Consider the following 26,154-nt stretch of genomic DNA (forward strand, 5'->3'; position numbering starts at 1 on the left):
ACTGGAATAATCAGACTCACATATCAAAGAGAAATTCAAACAATAAATAAAAAGATAATCATCAAAGAGAATATAATCAAACAGGCAATTAGACATGAAGAGCAAACATCAAAGTGAAAATTAAACATCAAAGAAAAGATAAAAACATGAAGACCAACCATCAAGCAGAGATACAAAAAAAGAAGAGCAAACATGAAAGACAATACCAAACCTCACAAATACAATTAAACATGAAGTGCAAACATCAAAGTGAAAAAAATAACAAAACATCAAAGAGAAAATAAAACATGAAGACCAAACATCAAAGAGAAGGTAAAAAAACATGAAGACCAAACATCAAGGAGAGATACAAAAAAAGTGCAAACATGTAAGACAATACCAAATATCAAAAAGAAATTTAAACATGAAGAGCAAACATCAAAGTGAAAATCAAAAATGAAACCAAACATCAAACTGAAAATTAAACATCAAAGAGAAAATTAAACATGAAGACCAAACATCTGAGATAATACCAAACATCAAAAAGAAATTTAAACATGAAGATCAAACATCAAAGGTAATACCAAACATCAAAAAGAAATTTAAACATGAAGGCCAAAAATCAAAGTGAAAATCAAATATGAAACCAAACATCAAAGTGAAAATCAAACATTAAAGTGAAAATTAAACATGAACACCAAACATCAAAGAGAAGATAAAAGACACGAAGACAATAGCAAACATAAAAAAGAAATGTAAACATGAAAGGCAAAAATCAAAGTGAAATTCAAAATAAAGCCCAAACATCAAAGTGAAAATGAAACACTGAAGACGAGACAGAGACACATATCCTAAGTTCATTCTGTTAGTCCACTGCACTGTGATCCATCAGGGTGATGGTGAAAAATTTAATTACCCGGGGTCTTTGTTTAATTACCCGGAGTCTTCGACTGTCACCATAGAAACAAACTCTTTGCCCCGACTGGCTCGCTCATTATCTTGGTGCAGCTTCACAAAGGCACTCAGGAATGAAACTTTATTTTCCTAACAGATATTATTCCGTTTTTTCCTTTTCAAGATTATTCCTGGTCACACTGAGTTTCCTCTGCTGGTGGATTTCACACTCTGCTAATAATTTACGTGCTATAGAAATCTCTGATGTGGTGAAATGTTCTGTTGCTGTGGTGTAAGAGGAATAAAACACCTGGGGACCTGCTGTTAGCGTTACAGCTGTTATGCTGCACGCGGGTTGCTATACTGCTTTTAACATACATTTCTGAGGTTCTTTAATATTTATGTAAATAGCGGCAGTGCTTTTAGCTTCCTGCTGTGTAAATTAATACTGTGTGTGTGTGTGTGTGTGTGTGTGTGTGTGTGTGTGTAAGTTGGCACCTGTCTAACTCATCAGATTGATAGGGCCGTGTCTGGAATAGACCTGTACATTTCTACTGAACACGACCTCAGGAACTTTGTCTGGAATGAAACGAAAGAAATATCATTGAGAGGATTTAGAAGAGTTGTGCGTTTCTGAGGGAATCGAGATATAACGTCTTCTTAGTTGCATAACAGAGAGCTCAAGGCACATGCCCGAGAATGTGGGCTTTTACACGCTCTCTGAGATTAAAAGGGTCTGTAAATCCGTGTTCTGGAAATGACCAAACGCTTATAAAACGCAAACGTGAGTGAGAAAACTTAAACCTGAGATCAGGGATGAGGTGATTAAAAAAAACAGCGTTAAGAGACTTAAAGTTACGTCACTGATGTAAGTGCATTTACTGGACATAACCAACTGGACAGAAATATCTGTGTGTGTGTGTGTGTGTGTGTGTGTGTGTGTGCGTTTATTTTGGGGTGGAGGACCATATGTCAGGTCTGCTTTGTGGGGATTTGGCTGGTCCTCATAAGGAAAACTCCCAATCTCATTTAAAGAATTATTAATAAATAGAATAAATGTTAAAGGTTAATGTTAGAGTTGCAGCACATAATTAATTAGCTGCATTTATAATTATGTCAAAGAAAGGTCCTCACAAGGATAGTAAGACAAACGTGTATGTGTGTAATAGGTTTTGCTTGTTTGCAGCTAGGACAGCTGCTGAGCTTCTTTTTTTCCATCCTGTTTCAGTCAGCAGTTGTATGTGTGTGTGTGTGTGTGTGTGTGTGTATGTGTGTGTGTGTGTGTGTGTACTATTTTGGGGCTGAACTGGACAGCATGGGAGGGTTTTTAGGTTTATTTGCAGTGAAGAGAAGTTGTGGTGTTGGTGATGGTGACTCGGCCGTTTTTGGAGGCTCCTTATATACTGTGATTAGACGATCGCCTCACCTGTTTCACATCACCTTCTTATTTCAACTTCTCACACCGCTATTAGTTCTAAACTGCCCCTGTCCCAACTTTTTAGGAACATGTTGCATGCGTCAATTTCAAAATAACCGTTTATCTTCAAAAAACTATGCTGTTGATCAGATAAAACATCAAATACCTCGTCTTTATACTTTTTGTGTTTAAATACAAGTCAGAGTACATTTACACATCACTCCTCACTACAAATCACTAGCATTTTCCATACTGTCCCACGTTTTTTGAAATTGGGGTTGTAATCCAGCTGATGTTTGGGTTAATTCGAGGCACTCTCCTGTAAAGAAAACGTGCATGGTTGAAGGTTAATCCACCAAGCATTCATTTGTTCATTCCTCCTTTTTTTGGTCCTTGTGCCTCTTATTACAAAAGTGTCCCATTTTTAATGAATGAATATCGTCATGTTTGTGTTTAATCTACGATCAGAATCGTGCACAACTGAGACACGCCTCTGTTTTAGCCAAATTCTGCCTCCGTGTGCTCGCCCTGTAGGTAAACTTATCTGAGTGGTAAATAATAGATTCTTTAATTAAAATCATAGGAACTCAGTAAAATGTGAATATTTCTTCCACAGATTTCTGTTTACTAGCTGATGAAATAAACACTGTTCTCAGTAGTGCACTCATCTTATTGTGTTTTTTTTTTCCAGCTGTCCGCGTCTTGCTTTTCTGTTTTTCATGGCTCTTTTTTAAAAATGATTTTCCCCCCCTCTCGACTTGAATAAATATGACCTGCTGATTTGTGTTTTTTTTCTTTCTCCGGCCCTGCAGGGAGCGCGTATAGAGAATGCCTGGAGAACGGCACATGGGCTTTCAAGATCAACTACTCCAGCTGCGAGCCCATTTTAGAGGAAAAGGTGAGTGATGACTCATCTGTCTTTTTTGTGCCTTTCTATGTGTCTGAGACTTATTAGGAGGAATGTATTTTATTCAGGAAGCTTGACCAAGAAAATAACGATCCCTGAGAAATCTGGCACAAATTCCAGACCTTGGTAATTGGAATCTTTTACACCTTTAGCTCCATTTATTAGCACGCTAGCTCTGTGGCGTAATTGATTTGCTGCTGTGTAAAGTAACGAGCAGCGTGCTGTTTCAGTCACAGCAGAAGCGTGCTATTCAGTAGTGACCTTTGTGTGTCGCTTTTCCAGAGGAAGTACCCGGTCCACTACAAGATCGCTCTCATCATCAACTATTTGGGACACTGCATATCTGTAGGTGCTCTCGTCATCGCCTTCGTTCTCTTCTTGTGCTTGAGGTAAATCCATCACACACTCACACAGAGCTGCTCGGTCCGCTTATCCTTCAAATCGGCGGCATGCTTTAGTTAAAGAAGAAACTGACACTGATATTATGTTATTAATTCCTCAGATCATTAAAGTGCACCTATTATGGATTTGAAACGTGTCTAATTTTGTTTTAAAGGTCTCATATGATAGATTTACACGCATCCGAGGTGAAAAAACACTTTAACGTGCTCATAATTTAAACTGCAGCGTTACCTTTTCCCCCAGTGTCACAAACGACTCATTAAATGATTCGTTCTAAAAGATTAATTCTAAACGCCTCCTTTCAGAGAGCATACTCTGCTCTGATTAGTCAGATGTCCCAGTCTGTCGTGATTGGTCTAGCGCTGTCAGAGGCGAGACGCGGGGCTTTTTGTTATGAACCTACGTAGGTTGATCAGGAAGTAAGTCTGGAATCACTAACGACTCGTTTCAGCTGTTCAGAATCGGTTCATTCTTTTGGGAGTCGATAACGCCGTTTGTCGTGCGCTTTGATTTTTGAAACATTGCAGATTTTTTTACATTCACAAACATCTACGTATGTAACACACTAAACGAAAGGTAATATTTGAAAAACCATAATAGGTGCACTTTAAATGTGTGATAAGATCTCCTACATCCCGCACACACACACACACACACACACACACACACACACACACACACACACACACTGCCATTTCATAACCTCGATTTAGTGTCTCATGGCTACATTAACTTGTGCACTGTCAGAGCATGATATATAAAAAGAAAATGTATAATAACAGTCTGCGCTGGATGAAGTGCTATTCTATGTGCTGCTGAATAATGAGCGTGGAAGCCATTTTGTTCAATTAAACCAGTGATTAATGTGATCATTACAACTAGCGCTATTCATGCAGCGATATATTGGTGATGCATGAGACTCCATCTTCTCACTCATATATCATCATATTAGTCTTTTTTTTATTCTCAAGCCAAGTGTTTGGGTTTAAAGGCGGTGGTCTTGATGCTATTGAAAAAACCCTGTCTCTGATACTCAGGAATTGTGAACGACACGCAGGTGATTTGTATAATAATCTGAATGTGGAGCTTAGAAAATCCACTTAAGCAGCTGCGTAACCCGACTCTGAAGCCCATGAACTTTCTCCATGGAAATACTGGTGCAACTTTTGTCTCTGAATCTAAAGCCACAAAAGGAGGCATGGCCTCTTTAACAGAAGTTGTAAAGTGGGACTTTGTGTGTGTGTGTGTGTGTGTGTGTGTGTGTGTGTGTGTGTGTGTGTGTGTGTGTGTGTGTTGATTGCAGGAGCATCCGGTGTTTGCGGAATGTAATTCACTGGAATTTAATAACCACCTTCATCCTGAGGAACATCATGTGGCTTCTGCTGCAACTCATCGACCACAACATCCACGAAAGGAACGAGGTTTGTGTTTGCGTGTGTGTGTGCGTGTGTGTTTGCGTGTGTGTGTGTGTGTGCGTGTGTGTGTGTGTGTGTGTGCGTAGATATGTTTATTTAAATCAGTTGTGAACATATAAAACATTCGACTACTACAGGAAGACATTTTAAATCCGTAAAATGATAACGTTTTCAATTAGCTTTGAAGTCGGATAAAGCCAACTGAGATGTAACCATGGCAACAATCAGAGAACCATTTTTAGCTTGTTTTTATTTTTATGTTTGAATATTTTTCTCATTTCCATCATCCTTTATTCTCTGGTATTGGGACTCTTCATCTGATTCTTACTAAAACTCTACGGACGCACATTTCTACAGAGGTATATACGCTATGTGATCTCAGCGTAAGTCGTAGAATTGTATTAAGGGTTTATAAAAAAAAAACCTGCATGGCATGCATTTTGTGGAGTGGAAGCTGCAGCACAGATGTGTTCTCCTGTGACCCTGCTGGAGTGTTTCAGCGCCCTCGCTGACCAAGACGAACAGAAACTCATTTCTTTCTGACACAGCATGATCCGACTCAATCTCAAGCAGTGTGAATTTTATCACAGAATTTATAATGAGGGTAAAAAAAGTCAGCAAGACCTGTTTCTGGTACCTGATAGTTCTGAAATTATATACTTAGCAAAATTATGCCAAGTCTACATTTTAGAAGTCTCTCTTTTTGTCTGGGACTCGGGCTTATGGGCATGTCAAGTGGAGACGCTGTGTTCCTTTCAGAAAGCCACAATGTCTCTGTGAGGAAGAAAAAGCACTGCTTATAGAACACTAATGGTGTTTACACAGACAGGAATTTATTCTTTTTATTATTAGAAGCACCTTATTGTTATTCTACCTTTTTAGGGACTGAGCACCAGCGGTGCAAGGCACTTATTGTTTTCCTATGGAGTCTGTCTATTATTCTTATTCTTATTCTTTTTATTATTATTCTGGCTAGGGTGTCTATGGCAGCCCATAGAACTGTGTGGTAAAAAATTTTAAAATTTGGTGCACAGCTTCAAGACACATTCAGCTACAAATACACCAAATCTGGTCTCCAAGCTGCCAAAGCTCACCAGCAGGTCAAACTTTGGCCAAAGTTCAGTGTACATTTATGGGCACAACTTTTGAACCCTGTGGCCAAATTCAATGCCAGGTGTCCCTAGATTCCTTGAATTATGCTGAGTTCAATGGATGTCAATTTCCACCTCATGACATTCTCATCAGCCATCTTGGATTTTGTTAAAAACTGTTTTTTTTAACCATTCCTCTTATAGATTTTGTCCAAATTTCACTAAATTTGGCTCAACAAAAAGTTGTCAAATGGAATGTAGATTTTCGAAACTGTTTGCTCGTAACAAGCTAACAAATCTGGTGATGAAGTTCCAAATCAGGAAGTGATGCTGTATCTCATTAACAACTTTACGCATTGTTATGAACCTTGGTACATGTCTTCAGGAATATGACCTGAGGCTATGCAACAAATTTCATGACACCTAGAGGTCAAAAGTTACAATTGCATGTAGAAAAATCCTTTAATCGAATCAGTGTTTTCGCTGCTCCTTCTACAAATTACACCCAATCTTCACCAAATTTCACCCATATCATTTTGAGACCTGTCTAAACAACTGTCTACTACCATTCTAGCCCTTCAATGTGCTATTAAACAGACAACACATGACTGTTAGGGTTACTATGAAATAACATTTTTATTGTGTGTTTACAATGGCTCTGGGGCTATTCCAGAGAGCAGGTTATGCGACTTACCTGGGTAAGTTTACTCAGAGTAAACGGATAACCTCAATTTTTGGTTCCAAAAACGGAGGTAACTTTCAGGATATGTAAGTAGCCATAGCAACTTACCCTCTGAACATAACCTGCTCTGAAGCAAGTTATGTTCCAGAGTTAGTTTGTTTCAGAGAGCAAACGGAGCATGCCGTGCCCTTTTGAATTATGTCCTGTGGACAAGGAAGCATAGTTTATACAAAATCTTTTTCGCCGTGAGAGCGTGATAAGACCACATATAGATGTGTTTTCAAGGTCTGGATGAATATTTCAGAAACGTTACCATTTTTCACATGGATCGTTAATGTATTTAACATCGCAGCGCTGAACACCAAGCACAGTTTATATTATAGGTCCACACCCATCTTTAAGGGGACAATGACAAAGTTTTAATAATCACATATCTTTAAAAAAGGGAATGCATTATGTGTGTTATATTTCTGTCACAGCATAGGTGGTCTCTTTATCTTCATCCAGTGCAAATTACTAATGATTTTTGGTCTAGCAAACTGAAACAATACCTGAAGACAATAATCACGTACAACTGTGGCAGGATGTGCTTTTGCAGGAGGGTCCATTAATACAATGTGTCCATCAATAACTGCAAGAAAATCAAATCAGATATTCAATGTACATTCTCAAACAAATACAACTAATATAAGAAGACATAAGGAACATCTATTAGGGGCACTACAATTAATATTACAGTACACACCATGTGCAGTAAAATAAAATAAACATGCATAATGCACAAGTGAAACATTGCCAATAAAGTGTTATTTTTAAATTCCTTTTTTAGACTGTGGCAGAGTTTATGGTCATCTTGAGTGTTTAAGGATAAATCACTTAAAGCACTGGAAACTTTAAAAAAAAGTCCTAAGAACTAATATGGTATACATACATTGTACCAAGCCACTTATATCATGGGATGTAGCTGACTCTGATGAACTGCGCCCTTGGGGGACAGTGCCAGAGCCGTTCCAACCTGCAGCTCTTGCCTGGTTTCCCCCTGAAGCTAAGCAGGGTTGAGTCTGGTCAGTACCTGGATGGGAGACCTCCTGGGGAAAACTAAGGTTGCTACTGGAAGTGGGATTAGTGAGGCCAGCAGGGGGTGCTCACCCTGTGGTCTGTGTGGGGTCTAATGCCCCAGTATTATGATGGGGACACTATACTGTAAAAACAGCAGGGACTTTGGGATGAGACATTAATTCAAGGTCCTGACTGTCTGTGGTCATTAAAAATCCCAGAACACTCATGGTAAAGAGTAGGGGTATAACCCTGCGGTCCTGCCCAAATTCCCCCATTGACACTTCTCTATCACCCCCTAATAATCTCCCTCTCTGAACTGGCTACATCACTCCATTAATAGCTGGTGTGGTGGGAGTTCTGGAGCATTTGCAGTCATATCATCCAGGTGGAGGATACACACTAGTGTTGGTTGAGGAGAACCCCCCCATTACTATGTAAAGCACTTTGAGTGTCTAGAAAAGCTCTATGTAAATGTAACTGTAACTAACTAGCTAACTATTATTGAAGTTTGGGCCAAATAGTTAGGTTACAATTTAGGAAGTTTATGAAATAACATTTTGAAGAATGTTTTTGTGTTTCATTTTGACTTTGGCTCCAAGTTCTTCTGGGTCCAGAAGGATTCCACCTGGTAAAATATAAAGCCTTTTATATTATTAGTACTAGGTACAGTGATAAGAAATTGATGGAGGGCTAAAAGTAAAGTCTTATCTATTAAATGTTACGGCACGGGTCTAATAGTATCAACGTTCCGTTTGGCATCGTAATGAAAGGAAACTTTTCATATATTCATGAACTTACAAACTCACGCATTTACACTCGATCCGTTACTTTCTTGCAAGCCAACTCTCTGTCCGATGCAGCAGTGTTTTTTTTTTTTTGTTATAGCCGGCTTATATTCCTCATGAGCATGCATTCAAACCTGTAACTCTGCTTTGCTAAAGTATGAGGCTCTGGGTTTCCATGGTGACTCCTCAAATCAGTGATCCACTGACAATGTCTTTATATACTGTACTCGCCGCGCACACGTGTTAACTCTGAGTTACCAATAGGAGGTTGATTGAACTTACTCTTCACAGGTGTACTGGAACCGAAAAACCGAAGAGTCAGCATTGTTTGGGTTAATCAACCTAGAGTTCAGGGTTAAGTTAAGCTTGCCTTCTGGAGCACCTCCACAACAATTGTAGCACATCTCTGAACGTGACAGCTCACTGAGTCTGGGTGCTTGGCCCCCCAAAATGCTTTCATTATTATTATTATTATTATAATAAAAAATGAACCGAGCACGTCCCTGAGTGTTTTATTCCTCTTACACCACAGCAAAATTTACCAACAAATTTTCATTTAATTAAGGACGATACGTCGTACTTTTTATCAGTTTATAGTTACATTTAATGATCTGTGAAACAATTTCTCACATACGTTATATCCAGAAAAACTTTTTTATTTTATTTTAAAAAACAACAAAAACATGTTCTAACCACTGACACTGGAGACTCCTTTCATGAATGTTACACAATCACAGAAATCTTCACTTCAAATCGTCAGAAAGCTTTATTTCTGTCTTTTTATTTCTTTCCCCAGCCGTGGTGTCGCCTCATAACCACCGTCTATAACTATTTTGTGGTGACAAATTTTTTCTGGATGTTCGTGGAGGGCTGTTATCTTCACACAGCCATCGTTATGACCTACTCCACCGACAAGCTCCGGAAGTGGGTTTTCCTCTTCATCGGGTGGTGTGAGTACATGCGTTTCTGTTGCTACGGCTACGTTTTAAACCAAGTTTTAGTATCAAGTACTAAACCATACAGTTCAGTTCAAATTGAATGGAATAAATTGAACATCATGATACAGTCTGCATGTAAAGATGTGTACGTGTGGCTCAGCCCAGTCATTTTTTGCACATTTATTTGAGAATTAAAAAATAACGTACTGCTTTTTAGCATGTTACACGCTAATGTGTAAATTTATAAATTTTTACGGTGCCCAATCTTCCGGTGTATTCCAAGGTACTGATGTTTTTCGTAGTTATTGTCTTTGAATTGGTTATTTGTAGTTTAAAATATTTTCAGTTGTATTTTTTATGGTAAAATAATTATCCGTTATAATTAATTACTGGAATTAAATGATCTTATTTATTTTCAACTTTATCATTTTAAATGTTTTAATATTTATTTATTTTATTTAAAAAAAAAATTGTTCAACGATTGTCTTCTAAATGCGCTTTAGACATTCTAACTATGTTACAATGATGTGTAATTAACACAGTTCCCAGATTTAAAGTGGATGAATTCCTGAGATGTGTGATGAATGAAAATGGACACGCTCTGTTTCTTTGGTTGGTGAATGTGGTGAGATTTGAGTGGGTGATTGTCCGGAGTCCGTGGCTGGATTGTAAATGTGACACGTCCTTAGAGACTGAAAAGCAATTACTGATATCACACCTGGTGACTTAATTACTCTTGATACACTTGTGGTGTTGATTGTTTTCTCAAGAGGACGGCAAATTTATTAAGCGAACGCATAAAAACCAATATCTCGTCATCCCGTGTATGCAACGGTCATCACAGATAACATTAATCAGCGTTAATATTCATTAATCAATCAATCAATCAATCAATCAACGAATTAATTAATCTCAGTTGAGTTCTGTAACAACTGAAATTTTCAGAGAAAGCCCTTGACTGAAGCTCTGTTGAATTTTCTACACATTCTTTTTCTTTTTCTTCACGAGTGATGACGTTTCCTCAACTTTTATTTTATTCATTTTTGTTCTTGAGTGTCGAAACAGAAAAATGCTCCTCACACTCCGTAAAAACAATCTGCGTTCCCAAAAATAAGCTTCTGAACTTCATCAGGTCACGACAGAAGCTACGATTAGAGTCGCGGGTTGTGAGTACATGTTAAGAGAACCTATAAAATAACTCGATTGACAGTTGTGTAGAGGTTTTTATACGCTCCGATATTAACTGACTCCCTGCAAGCCCTGCCCCCTTTCTCCTTGTCTCACATTAGTAATCTCGACTTTACATTTTTCCACTCTCAAAGATGCGCCGACGTGGTGTCCTCGCATTCCATCATGGTAAACTGAGACTGTTTTGTGTTCATTAATGTGAAATAAAATCTATCAGTGTGTGTTTGACTTAGCCAACGTTTCACACGTATATAGCTAACATCAGTTAAATAAATTTGTTGGGGATTAAACTGAAAATCTTCCATCCACAAATGGAAAAAAACAAAACGCCATCTCCTACGCTGGAGCAGATCAAGAGTGAAAACATCTTGGTCTGCTCAAACATTGAAAAAAAAATTTAAATGCTGCGCATGGTGACCCCCCCCCCCCCCCCCCCCCCCCCACACACACACAGGAGAATTTAAATGTTATTATGTTCTACCCTCTTCTCTAATCCAAAACTCCGTTCGGTGCCGTTATTCTCTTTACTGGGGTGCCATTTCTTTTGAAACCAGAGAAAATGCAGTTCTTAAGTTCTTATGTGGAGTGTTAAAGCAAATCTATACATCATTTTCCTGCATTTAACCTTCGATATGATTCATTATTAAAGTCTGTGATGTGTTCGGTGAGTTAGCCTTGATGTGTTGTGTCACGTTAATGGGAAATCCCAGAATGCAACGCAGCTGTGCGACGACTCTAAGACTCTAAGGCTAGGCATGAGATGATGAGCTGATGTGTTTGGGCTGAATATACAGATGAGGAGGTAAGACAGCTGGACAGACTACAGCATTAAAGAACAGCGCGGACGCATCGCTCTCTTCAGGTCGAGGCGTAAAGCGATAATTAAATCCCGCTCCACCGCTATCAGCAACGGCATTGTGGGTAATGTAGGAAACGCATTGAAAATTGTCTAGCATGTCTAAGGAAGTTGTTTGCCTCGGAATTTGATTATAAAGCAAATAACTCTTGGATGTTGTTCTTGATTATAAACACAAATTGCTCGTTTTATTGAAGGGTGCCAATACTTTTGGAGTTTGAGTATCGGTATAAAGCAGAGCTACATTTTGTGGAGTTTATATTACTGAAGCAGAGATGATTGAGAGAGAGAGCGAGAGCGAGAGAGAGCAGGTGTAATGTTTGTGAGATTTCAGGGTTAAAGGTCACACATAACGCGGCGTGAAGCGGAAATTAACTGCCACCTGAAGCGATTGACTTTTCCCCTCTTTTTTTCCCACAACGCATCATTCACGTGAACGTGAAGTTATCTCTGTGGCCTGGCAGATGTAGCTCACGTTCACTGCTCCAGGGGAGAATTATAGTAATCCACGCCGCTAGTCACCAAACCATGAATAAAGCATTCAGCTGCAGAGAAACACAAACAACAATCACGCTGTGAGTCTGCGATGTCTCAGAGCTGAAAAACCAACAGTGAGGCAGATGAAACAGCTGCGATAGAAAAGTACAGCTGTGCAGTTTCATTCCGTTACCAAAAAAAAACATCTTAATTAAAAACTCAGTGCTTTTCTCCTGGATCATAATGAATAATAATGAACTGTTCATGTTATTAATAATATTACTAATTAAAGCTGCAAGCAGCATTTTCGGGGGCCAAGCACTCGGACTCGATGAGATGCACGTTCACAGACGTGCTACAGGTATCGTTTTAGGTAAAAGGATTGAACAGAGATTTGTAGTTTCACTCATGATGCGTATGTTTGGACCACAGGCAGTAGGAGGAAAGGTGTAGATAAACACATGGGCAGCAGGGTGTTATTGCTTCTGCAGCAGCCGCTACTGCTGTGACCTGTGGTGTCCTCTGTTACTACTTTGACCTTTGGTTTTGATTGCTACTGCTCCCTGACCTGAAAACTTTTTCTTCTTGCAATTTAAAAGTGCAAGTGTAAGTTTTGACGAGTCTCAAAATGATGTGAGTCAAATTTGGTGAAGATCGGACGAAGTTGGAGAAGGAGTAGCAAAAATGCAGCTTTGATGGATGCATTTTCGGCACGTTATTGTAACTTTTGACCAGTAGGTGGTGCGGTCACGAAATTTGTTGCATAGCCACATGGCATGGTCCTGGAGAGGCCTACCAACTTTTGTGCCAGTGAGCAAAGTTGTTGCTGAGATCCACCCTCACTTCTTGTTTGGAGGCTTGGCTGTCAGCCCATTACGGACAAAATGTTTCGTTTATGAAGGGTTTTTTTTTTTTTGAGAAGTTTTGTGAGGCTTAATCTGAAGATGATGTCTGCCAAATTCAGTTGCACTGTCATGAAATTTGGTCATAGTCCTGAAGACAAGTTTCGTGACAATGCGTAAAAGTTGTTAATGACACACAGCGTCACGTCCCGATTGACGACTTCATCGCCAGATTTTTCGGTTTTGAAAATCAAAATTCCATTTGATATCTTCAGTGTGGATTGGTCTGAAGATGTGATGAGCCAAATTTTATAGGAGGAGTGGCGAAAGAGCAGTTTTTAACACAATCCAAGATGGCTGAAAATCTCATTAGGTGGAAATCGATGTCACAGGGTCCATTTAACACAACATGATCCAAGGAATCAAGGGACATTTTGGCCACACGGTTCAAAAGTACTTTGGCCAAAGTTTGACCTGTTAGGTGTTCACGGAAGAGGTGGGTCTTCGGCTGTTTTTTGAAGATAGTGACAGATTCTCATGTCCGGATTGAGGTTGGTAGTTCATTCCACCACTGAGGGATGATCAGTTTGAAGGTTCTGGAAAGGGACCATGTGCATCACTGAGTAGGCACTGTACCAGACATCGGTCGCTAACCGATCGCAGGTTGCGGGAGGGAACGTAAACCTCAAGGAGAGTGTTGAGGTAGTGGGGTGCCGTTCCAGACAAGGTCTTGAATTTGATGTGGATGCTACAGGACACCAGTGGAGGGAGATAAAGAGGGGTGTGGCATGGGTTCTTTTGGGCTGGTTGAAAACAAGAGGTTCTGCTGCATTCGGAATCATCTGAAGGGGTTGGATGGAGATGGCTGGGAGGCCCGAGAGTAGTGCGTTGCAATAGTCCAGTTTTGTTTTTTTTTATCGCAAGAGCCTGGACTAGTAACTGTGTAGCGTGTTCGTTGAGATAGCGTCTGATTTTATTTATTATAAAATTAATACAATTAATAAAATGATTAATAATGAAATAGGATATTGTTATAATTAATAATTGGATATTGTTATAATTAATAATGTATCTTGATATAGTTATAATTAACATTATGTAAAATAATACATAATACAGTATTTAATTATTGTACTCTTTAGTATTGTACTCGGTCAATGACTCCAGTCTGAATTCCATCAGCAGCCACACAAACAGAATTCCAGGAGGTAGATATGATTTAATATAATATAATATAATATAATATAATATAATATAATATAATATAATATGATAAAATAATATAATATAATATAATTCATAGAATTTATAATAAACATAATATAATGAAGGTGATGGAGAGATGTCCACAGTTTCCACGCGATGGAAAGTGGAACGGATTGATCACGAGAAGAAGCAGCAAAATGTCACCGACCAGAAGAGAATCTAGCGGTGTTCTCCATCCCGTCATGTCAGAACGCACAGCAGCATGTTTTTAACACGTTCATCATCCTCGATCGCGCACGTCTCGCTAATTTGCGCGTCGTAAAGAAAACATTTAACAAATGCTAAGGCACGTTATCAATGAAAACAAAACGTAACCAGCTTGCTAAGTTAACACCCAGCAAACAGGGGACGTCCCTCGGATGTTGTGGACGTCCACTGAGGTCCGCATTCGGTCCGGTTTATAACGTTCACTGGCGGAGGTTCCGAGGACGTCAGAGGATATCAAATCATAACGCTACTGAATGTGTTCCTTTCAGCGAAAGTCCCCTAGGCGTCCCGATTGGCCGCTGGATGTCTTGTGAACGTTCCCTTAAACGTCCCTACACACGGATGTTCGGGGGACGTTCGTAGAGGCCGCTTAGGGGACGTCCTGGGGACCTTTTTTTGTCAGCTGGGCAGACGGTTTAAAAAACTATCTAAAGTGAAAATCCTAAATGACTAAAGTTGTGCTAATTTGCGGTGCCACACTTAATGGAAACATGATTCTTTAGATCTGATGCTGAATTCTAAACTCAGATATTTCACTTTATGTTGAAGGCAAATGTGAAAATTCATCCTGTGTGAATCCTGCACAAAATGGCATCTGAATCAGAAAAAAAGAAAAGAAAAAAAAAAAAGGAAAAAAGGGACTGTGGAGGTCAAAATGAAAAGATGAGGAATAAAAAGAAAGTGTATTTAAATATTTTCCCCGCTGGAATACACTAACGTCGTCTCCTCGCCGTTCCGTCGGAAGAAGCGTGTAACAGGAAGTGACCTCGTCGTGCTTAATGGGTCTCTGCATTTTATATTTATTACAGCATGGATATTTAATGCTCAGAATGTCACTGTTCTGCGCTGTCGAGTCGATTGTGACACACTCCTCCACACACACACACACACACACACACACACACACTGAACAGCGCTGACAGCTATCTTGGAAAGACAGGGAGAGATGGAGAGAGATGGGGAGATGTTTATTTGGAGAAGGTGTTGACTGTAGAACATAATTACTTTTACTTGACACTGAGTTGTTTATAATACACACACACACACACACACACACACACACAGTCTCATTTCCACCCTGTGCGCAGCAGGATTATCTTCACGTCTCTCCACGTCAGATGAGATCTGATTTGCCGGCTGCTCCTAGCGTTGAGCGAATCCCTACAAGTAAAGTAAATATCCGCTCAGATGTGAGCGTCTCCTCGTCTACAGCAGCGTTCCCCAACCTGTTTTCAGTCACGGCACCGTTTGAAAATGTTCAAAAATGTGTGCATCCTACACAAACACTAATGATAGACAGCGTTAAGCCTGCTTTGTACTCGGAATAGCGCGACGGGGCGCCGAGCAAAAAAGACGTCAGCGTGGAGTGGGTCCATGTTTAATAAAAATCTTAATGAAATGAATAAAATAAAATAAGTTGAGGTTGTTTAGTTAGTTTTATACATGTTCTCATATTTATAGCTGTATTTTGTTGTAATGTGACAAGTGATAATCTCAAGGTTTACTGGGTTTTATATGATTATTATATGGTTCTTTTTTCATACTGTGGGTTTTAGTGAAGTTTACTGAAAACAAACACAACAATTCCTCCTCAGCATTCAGCAACTCCACGCGAGACGCCGTGTTTATAAGCGTTGCTTTGGTTGTTCCGATAAACTACTTCTTCTCTCAGCTACTTCCTGTTGGTTTATAGGACGATTATAGCACGATTACTCAGAGTCGCCCCCTTTCGTTTCAAAGAATATTACACCGGCGAGCGCGTCAAGTATAAACGCCTCGTCCGTTTGTGGAGGTGCGCGCGCAGGCAGTGGAGGCTCGCGCTGTGGAGCCAGGCGGAAGTATAAACAAGTCTTCAGCTCCATGAGGAGGAAGTTGATGGTCCAGAAGCATCTGGAGCTTTTCTTTTAAGAAATCTGTCCATATTCTACTACACACTCAACGTCACACGCTAATTATTAGGATAAAACACACGCATACGTCAAGCATACTGATGTTCATGTGCTCCGCGAGGGGGGTCGAGGGGGAGGGAATTATTATTATTATTTTATTATTATTATTATTATTATTATTATTATTATTGTTATGTGTGTCTCTCTTATTATTTCTGTGTCTGTGTTATTATTTCAGACATCAGATATTAGTCTTCTATATGAAATGTTTTCTACACATTTTATAAATGTTTGAAGGATTTCTACACGGCACCGCTGCTCTCATCAGACAGAACCCCAGGGTGCCGTGGCAACCCGGTTGGGAAACACTGATCTAAACTAACACTGAGCTTAGATGCCAAATCAGACTAATTCTGATAAGCGACGGGGGTTTTACCAAAACAACAATGAAAAAACCTTTCCAGTGATGTTTCAGGAGCTGTTTAACTTTAGAGGACTGAAGTGCTGAGCACCAGGAAGAAAGAACACCGTGTCTTTCATCACTCCATCACCGTCTGTCTGTCTTACTTTATTCCCCTTTATCTATCCATCCACATTGGATTTCAAAAGTCTCCACAGTTAAACTTCAGCGTCAGATCTTTTTCCACATGCGACTGTGCTCAGAACAAACCAATCGCATTCACACTCATGTTCAAAAGTAATTATCATGCACCTGCCATCCGTGAAGTGATTCTCATTAACCCCCGACTGAGTTTCTTCACATCTTCTTGCTTTTGTCCGACTGCCGATGCCAAAGAGCTTGCAAAGCATGTAGGGGATCTCACTGTGGAAATGAATCGATCAGGAGAGGGGTACAAAAGAATTTACAAAGCATTAGATGTACCACGGAACACCGTGAAGGTCATCATCAACGAGTGGAGATGTGACATCACCAAGAGCAGGACGTCCCTCCAAAATTGATAAAAGGACAAGACAAAAACTTACCAGGGAGGCTGCCAAGAGACCTCAAGCAACATTAAAAGAGCTGCAGAAACATCTCAGAAGTACTGATTACTCTCTGAACGTGACAACAATCTCTCATATTCTTCAGATGTTTGGACGATGGGGTAGGGCGGCTCAACGGAAGCGCTTTCTCATGAAACAAAAACAAACCTTCAAGCCCTTAATCACCCCAAACCATGTGGTTAAATGTGTTCTGGTCTGGTGAGACCAAGGTAGAACTTTTTGACCGTAATTCTAAAAGATAAGTTTAATACAAGAACAAGACAACTTATCACCTGAAGAACACCGTCCTCACGGTGAAGCATGGTGGTGGCAGCATCATGTTATAGTTCTGCTTCTCTTCAGCTGGAACTGGGGCTGTAGCCAGGATAAATGGAATAATATGGAATCACCAAATACCGATCTATTTCAGGCATCTTATGAAGATAAGTTTCACCTTCCAGCACGATGACGACCGGAAGCACAAATCCACGTTAACGAATGAACGGCTTCAGAAGAAGATGATCGGTGGTTTGGAACGGTTCAGTCAGAGCTCAGATCTAAATCCTATAGAAAACCTGTAGATTGACTTGAAGAGGACGGTCTACAGGAGATCCCCTGAGTGTCTGCGAGCAGATCTGGAGCATTTGTGTATGGAAGAGTGGATTAAATGACCAAATGAAGATGTGCTAAGTCAGTAGACTCTAACCCAAAAACACTGAGTGCTGAACTATAAGCAAAAGCTGCTCTAAGACAATTTTTAGTTCAGGGGTTTGTATACTTTTGCAACCAGGTTATTGTATGTCTTTCTTTCTTTCTTTCCTTGTCCTTCACTTCCTCTCATTATCTCCTTATAAACTCTTGTACTCTTTCTACAGCTGTTGAGCTTTCAGTGAGGGGTTTAAGGTTAACCTTACATTCCTTAGTTGGTTTATTTCACCACGTTTGTATCTTACTGCATTGCTGTTGTGTGGATTTAGCCGAGGTTAGGATGCTTGTTGTCTTTCAGATGTGCTATGTAAAGTAAAGTTGACGTGACCAGCGGTGTCCGAGACGTTATCGATGTTGTGGAGCGGTTGCTATGTGTTTTTTGTTGATGATAGTGATCAGTCTCGATCCCCACTTTTCCCTCTGAACTGAAAGAAGAATGGATTTCCCTTCTACTTGTTTCCTCACATATCCATCTCTGGAAATTCCACGTGATTTTCAGACTCAGGTTTAGCTCTGACACAGGCTGTGTGCTGGGGGTGAAGGTTCACGTTACGATCTGGAGACACAGATTATGATAAATTCAACCTTTTCAGTCACAGATTGACACGTTCGCTGGTAATTGGATGCTTCCCGCTGTGCAGGAGGTGCGAGGGGATGCGAGCGGATCGATAACGGTGACCGAGAGTCTGCTATAGAGCTCGATTCCTCAGAAAGAAAATTGGGTTCTTAGAAGGAAATTAGGTGCTTTAGCTATAAAAACGTGACCAGTTTCGTGATCACTCATGAGAAAGAGAGAGAGAGACACACACACACTCACACACACTCAGAGCAGGAGACCCACTCGACAGAGATGCATGTTCAGATGCAGAAACACAGCCTCGTGTGCAATTTTGCTATCAAATGTAATATGATGAAACATAAATAAAAATCCTAATATGATGATATACACTTGTGCTGGAACGTTTGTGAACCCTTTAGAATTTTCTGTATATCGTAGGTCATGAATATGACCTAAAACATCATTAGATTTCCACAGAGAACCTAATTAAACAAATGAGATAAAAAATTTATACTTGGTCATTTATTTATTGAGGGAAATGATGAGTGAGTGGCAAAAGTATGTGCACCTCTAGGATTAGCAGTTAACCTGAAGGTGAGATTAGAGTCAGGTGTTTTCAGTCAGTGGGATGATGTTCAGGTGTGAGTGAGTGAGTGTTCTGTTTTATTTAAAGAACAGGGATCTATCAGAGTCTGATCTTCACTAGACGTTTTTGTGGAAGTGTATCATGGCATGAACAAAGGAGATTTCTGAGCACCTCAGAAAAAGAGTAGCTGAAGCCCATCATGGTGAAAAAGGTCACAGAACCATCTCTAACGAGTTTGGACTCCACCGATCCACAGTCAGACAGATTGTGTAGAAATTTAGCAAATTCAACACCATTGTTCCCCTCCCCAGGAGTGCAGACCAACAACGATCACTCCAAGAGCAAGATGTGTAATAGTCCACGAGGTCACAGAGGAACCCAGGGTAACTTCTTACCAACTAAAGGCTAATGTTCATGTTCATGAGTCCACCATCAGGAGAACACTGAACAACAACGGTGTGCATGGCAGGGCTGCAAGGAGAAAGCCACCGCTCTCCAAAAAGAACATTGTTCTCCTTCTGCAGTTTGGTAAAGATCACGTGGACAAGCCAGAAGACTAATGGAAAAATGTTTTGTGGATGGATGAGACCAAAATAGAACTTTTTGGTTTAGCAAAAGGAGACAAAATAAACGAACCGTTTCATCTATCCAGTGTTTTATCATTCTGTTAAACGAGTAAATCTGAATGAGATGAAATGTTAAGAAGATGTAATGTGTTATAATACATGAACAACATCACTAAACCACAAAGCTAGTTATCATTAATGCTAACATTTGCATATTTGATAGATGTTCTGGTGATTAGCGATGACCTTCAGACAAGTGTTTATACGAGGCTAATAACGCTAACGGGTGATGTAAGATTAAAAACTGTAGCCTCTGCATTTGTTGTGAAACACAATGTCTGATCTGTAATCTGTTTCCCATGTTTCCAGGTATTCCGTGTCCGATCATCATCGCGTGGGCCGTCGGGAAGCTGTACAACGAAAACGAACAGTGAGTGCTCTTCTGTTCTTTGTTCTGTTGTGAGCAGGCCATGGATAAACGCTACGAGGAACACTGAACGAATGTAGCATTGATTTTAATCCGCAGAGATTGATTTTTTTCCGCCAAACTGAGCGCTTTTACTTTCGGTAGGGGAACAATTCTGTAAAGCTGTGCTTTAGTTATTTAGAATATTTGTCCATCCATATTCTATACCACTTATACTGCAGGGTCGAGGGGAACCTGGAGCCTATCTCAGGGAGCATGGGGCACGAGGCGGGGTACACCCTGGACAGGGTGCCAGTCCATCACAGGGCACAATCACATACACACTCACACACCCATTCATACACTACGGACACTTTAGACACCTACCATGCATGTGTTTGGACTGGGGGAGGAAACCGGAGTACCCGGAGGAAACCCCCGCAGCACGGGGAGAACATGCAAACTCCACACACACGGCCACGGTGGGAATCAAACCCCCGACCCTGGAGGTGTGACGTGAACATGCTAACCACTAAGCCAAAATGTGCTCCCTTGATAAAATGATAAAATATTTAAATATTTCAGTTATAATTAGTTTCTATTAGCGTTTATCTTTTACTGATGACTTACATAATTATATTTTACATTCTATATTCAGTAAACTAACTATAAACTACACGTTTGACATTACTTTCTCTAGCTGTTGTTACGTTGCTAATTAGCTAGCATGCTAACATGAGATTAAGGTAGCTAACATTAAACTTAGGTAAACGTTTGCTATTTGAAAATAGACTACGAGGTTTTATAGAAGCGTCGCTGTTATTAACGATGAAAATTGGCTAGCTTAAACCCAGTTGTTTAGCTAGCTATACTATAAATAAATCTGTGAATTCACATAATGTTCCAGAAACATTAACCACTTTTGCTAGCGCACCAGCGTGTCCGCCATCTTGAAAAGCTCGGCTTCATTCGCGTGATGCTGTGATCGGCTTGATGTCGCAATTTGTACATTTGAATACATTTCACGCGACCCTGTTACCTCAACGCATTCACCCCTGTGCAATTTCTGGAACGTTCCACAACATGTCACGTGACCAACAGGAAGTAGCATCAGCGAAAGGAGAAAACCAAAAAAGTTCTCTCACAACGTTTTTTTATGACGTGTTTTCTTTATAATTGTGATATTGACTGATGAGGTCACAGTTATAGGCTGAAATTAATAAAAAAAATTCTTGATGTCCTTATGACCTTAAGCATGGGATGCTAGTTAACTACGTTAGCTAATCCTATGCTAATAAAACTCAACCCTGTTTAATTTCAGGCCAGAACACAGCGACGAACCTGCGTAAACAATGTTTGTTCATAGTAATGTTTGTAATAATTATTATTTTTAAGTGTTACGGAGCTGAAATGGCAGCAGAGTCGTGGAACTCGGAGTTGAAACGTTGTTTTTTTTTTTTTTTTTATAAACCTGCGTCCGGTTTCAAACAGTCTGACCTCTGACCTTGTTTTTATTTTTATCCACTTCTAGGTGCTGGTTTGGAAAAGAACCCGGAAAATACGTGGACTACATTTATCAGGGTCCTGTGATTGTTGTTCTGCTGGTGAGTAGCTCGACATGTTTCATTAGAAATGATTTAGAAGTATTCCTGCTGAACAAGAGCCGCTACTTCCTCCAGAAGCTGCCAGCTGCTGCTAATGCGCTGTAATTACGCTGAACGTACCGACGTGAGCGCGTGAGCGCTCGGGGCTCGTCCTGATTATGCGTCTCGGTTTGTTCCAGACTCGCATTAACGCTCGCTGTTGAACTCGATGGCGTCTATAGATTTAACTTTTTATCCTCCTGAGAGCCAGTGTGTGTTTTTACTTGGTTTTTGATGTTTTTTTTTTCCACTTAAAGACACACAAGACAAACAAGGAAATGAAGTCGTGCGTCGGTGTGAAGTGTCCAATTATGAGGACTGACAAGGATGTACTGTTTACATAATCACTCTGATCACGCAGCCATTACACCTGAAGAGCTAATAAAGTGACTCTGTTAGAGAAAAAAACCCCAAACAACAACAACAACAACAACAACAACAACAACAACAACAACTCTGAACTTAACTGAAAGAAACATGAAAAAAAGTGTGAATAGAAAATAACTTTTCTAGAAAAGAAACGCCTTTTCTTTTGTGTAGAACTATAATGTAAAGAATTTGAATTTGAAATCTTTTTTTTTTTTTCAGATCTATAATGCATCATCTCTTGAACTTTAGTAATAAATAAATATCAAAACTCAACAGATAAAAATGTTTATTGCACAGCATTATGTAAATCCGAAGGAGGCTTTAAGCTCCTCCCATTTCCCCTTCACGTCACTTAGTGTGTGTGTGTGTGTGTGTGTGTGTGTATATATATATATATATATATACAGAAAGTTCTTGACTTATTTCAGAGGAACTTCCCAAAACGTTGATTACTGTTTAGACTTGTACATGTTTTGGATTCCTATGGTGAAAAATTGGCATTAAATTATTGATTATTTACAACATCGCATGTCGTTGTTGTTTTTCTGAAATGAAAGCTTTTCCACTGATCCGTTGTGTAAAGGTCTTTCTCTGGAGATTTCCCGGTCCTCACGGTAAAATAAACATCTTCACTCTAACCCCGTCAGAAGACTTGAATTCGGTTATTACGTATGCAAATGTGCACACGCTTGATTGGATGAAGTCTCAGTCGCATACATGAGTGTCGTTCCGCACTATGGGACAGACCTGTGAGAAGATCAGCAGAGACGTGGTGAAGATGAACCAAGAGATCTACACTACAGTCTTCCTCTCAAAATACGTGTATCTGTCCAAGTCACACGAGTAAAGACGTCTAATATTATTCATGTATTCATTTAATTATAATATGACATGGTTTTACTTGTAGTTATTTGTTGCTGTATAAAGGGTTTGCAGTGAAGAATTATTCAGTTTAACAGTCCGTGTTACACTCGCGCTTTGTTTCAGGATCAAATTCATTTTCATTTTTATTAGTATTAAACTTTTTATTAAAAAATGTTTTCTGCTTTTAAACCAAACTTTTAAAACCAAAAACGATTAGCGTCTGCACACTTTTCATGGACAGATCACTTTATTAATCCCAGAGGACAGTTCACAAACCTTTTCATGAAACGTTTATAGTTTATTGAATGCATATTTGTAGTATTTATATATATATATATATATAATTTTCATATTTACTGTTAGGTCCATAAGTATTTGGACAGTGACACAATTTTTGTAATGTTGCTTCTGTACATCGCCACAGTGGATTTGCAATGAAGTGATCAAGATGTGATTGAAGTGTAGACTTTCAGCCTTAATTCAAAGGGTTTAACAAAAAATAGTGCATTAACCGTTTAGGAATGAATTATATATATATATATATATATATATATATATATATATATATATATATATATATATATATATATATATATATATATATATATATATATATATATATATATATATATATTACACTAACGAGCAAATAAATAAAACAGGATAAAAATGGCAGCACTTGATTTTATTATTTATTCATTAAATTATAATCAATGTTAATGTTAAAGTTTATGTTGAGTTTCTGGAATATACAGCAAAGATGCCTTTATAAATAGTGAAATTAAATGTTTCTACATTAAAGAGCAGTAAACAGTAATAAATGAAGGAAAGTGAGTATATAGTGTGACGACCCTTCGCTTTAAAACAAACACAATGAGTAGTCTCGGGTAGAGTTAGTGCAGATGTATAAGGAAATCTGAGTAAACTGTGAGTAATACTGAAGGTCTCACAGAACCAGACACGGCTCTGTTCTTCTGGAAACCCGGCAGCTTTCATTATGTTTTTTTTTTTTTTTTGAAAAGTGTCTCTTACGTAACACGCTGCTTTCTTTACAGACATGCAAACATTTTCCTATAACATTTTGTGCTGGAAAACTAATGCGTGGAAATCTCAAATGCTTTCGTACGACTCCACAATGTAGAAGTCATCAAATAAAAAACCTGCAACAAAGACATACTAAAAAAAAAACAACAGTACTACGTATATACTTCGAGGTCGCAGCATAGAGGATTTTACCGATACTGATAACGAAGTCGGACGGTACCTACCTGCCGATAACCAATAATCCACCCATAGTTTTTAACACTGTCACTGAATGAAAACAAACACTCAAAGTAAAATATTGCTGAACTTTACAGAGTACCATGGAAATTTGACCTTTTTTTAAGTAATATATATGTATATTAATAACTATTAATAAATATTAAGTAAGATATACATCCAAACTGAACCAAAACGTAACACTCCAAATAACAAATAAAAACAGAGACGTCCAAAATGAATCAAAAAACACTTCAAATAACAGGATAAAATTTGTCAGTGATTTTTAGTTTTAGTTTTTATTTCACCTCTAGAGGCCGCTCTCGTGCTGTATATAACGAGAGCGGACTCTTCTCAGCCGCTCCCACAAACGACACAACCGGGAAAAAGTACTGGTGTGGATTTTTGCTGATAACCCGATAGTTCTGGTAATCAAATATCTATGCAAAACCCATCAATCAGTCGACCTTTAATATATATATATATATATGTATACACACACATGTTAAGCATGATATATGTGACGGTATGTGACGTTTTCTTTTTTTTCCTGTGCTGCAGATAAACTTCGTGTTCCTGTTCAACATCGTACGTATTCTCATGACGAAGCTGCGAGCCTCCACCACGTCAGAGACCATACAGTACAGGTACGTCATCATGAGCATCTCAGAAAAATTATGAAATGATGCACACGCGATAAAGACCTTCATGAGTTTCTTCACTAGCTCGTCGTGCTCCCGAGAAACCGCGAACATGCGTAAAAATCCTCCGTGCACCTGTGACGAAGTGCTGAGACTGGGGACTCCTTCTGTAAACGTCACATAAACACCTCCTTAATTTATGAAAACTTCCCAGTGTCCGCCATTGCTATAGAAACGATAACGTATCAGAACCGATGTTACAGAGAACTAATCAACACCTTCTGACCAATCACGATCCAGGATTCGACAGCGCTGCGGTATGAACTGAATTCAGATGTTTTTAGGGTTCATTTGGTTGCAATATTTTGTTGTTTTTATGTTTAGGTCGACAAATTAGCGCTTAAAGCTTTAAAATTGCTAATTAAATGACTTCAAGTTGAGCGAAATCTTTTAAAAAAAAAATTCTAAGTAATGATAATATTTTCAGAATGGTCATTTTTTGGGAATATGATAAGCACGTGTAGAAATGTGGTAAAATCTTGTGGAACGATCATTATAAGAAGCATAAAGAGACATTTCTGTTCATGGCCTGCGGCGAGATTGACAGCAAGCGAACGCCGGAGCGATCTGCCGTGATCAATATTAGTAAAGGTCACTTTTTAGCGGCTTCTTTTTAGTCTCGTCTGTGCCACTCAGAGAAAAACAGCATCTCAGCGTTGAATAATAACGCACCGCTGCACCTGCTGAGCGCTCGCCAGCGTGTCTTTCTTCCCTTCATTTTCTCATAAATAAAGTGCTTCACGTCAGCCTCAGAGACACGCGGACGCTCCGTTGCCGCCGTCGGTTTGGCTTCAGCGTTCTTTAACGTACGCCAAACTGAAAGCCGACCTTTTGTCTTTCTTCCCTCGTGGCATTTCGGAGTCCTGGGAGCTTTTTATAAATAAATAAATAAATAAATAAATAAATAAATAAATCACTTCAGAGGTTTGAGGATTGAGATTTGCTTGTGATAATGAGAACGCTACAGCAGCGAGTCTGGACATTTTTCTCGTCTTGTTGAACATGTTTGTGACTGTTTTTTTTTTCCACCTCTCGTAAAGTCACGTTTTAATATTCTCGTAAACCGTCATTATTTCAATGCGCTTTGAAGAAAACGTTGCCTTGTAGAGTCGTGATTTGATTTGGAAACAGGAAATTGACGTGCTTGAACAACCAATGGCGTTTAAGATGAACACCTGATGGTAAAACCTGATGGTTGCTTAGTGGGCTAGCGA

At 39.3% G+C, this 26,154-nt stretch overlaps 1 protein-coding gene across 1 annotated transcript in view; it reads left to right on the forward strand.

The window, feature by feature from the left end:
• Positions 1 to 26,154, forward strand: part of LOC108267257 (corticotropin-releasing factor receptor 2) — a 70,101-nt gene that overhangs the window by 27,896 nt on the left and 16,051 nt on the right. The window contains exons 3-9 of the mRNA XM_053681213.1: positions 3,103 to 3,188; positions 3,480 to 3,586; positions 4,903 to 5,020; positions 9,428 to 9,581; positions 20,067 to 20,127; positions 21,635 to 21,707; positions 24,801 to 24,886. Of these exons, the coding sequence (XP_053537188.1) occupies positions 3,103 to 3,188; positions 3,480 to 3,586; positions 4,903 to 5,020; positions 9,428 to 9,581; positions 20,067 to 20,127; positions 21,635 to 21,707; positions 24,801 to 24,886 (685 nt within the window). The remainder of the gene's footprint in view (positions 1 to 3,102; positions 3,189 to 3,479; positions 3,587 to 4,902; positions 5,021 to 9,427; positions 9,582 to 20,066; positions 20,128 to 21,634; positions 21,708 to 24,800; positions 24,887 to 26,154) is intronic.

Source organism: Ictalurus punctatus, chromosome 7, assembly GCF_001660625.3.
Source record: "Ictalurus punctatus breed USDA103 chromosome 7, Coco_2.0, whole genome shotgun sequence".
NCBI lineage: Eukaryota > Metazoa > Chordata > Actinopteri > Siluriformes > Ictaluridae > Ictalurus > Ictalurus punctatus.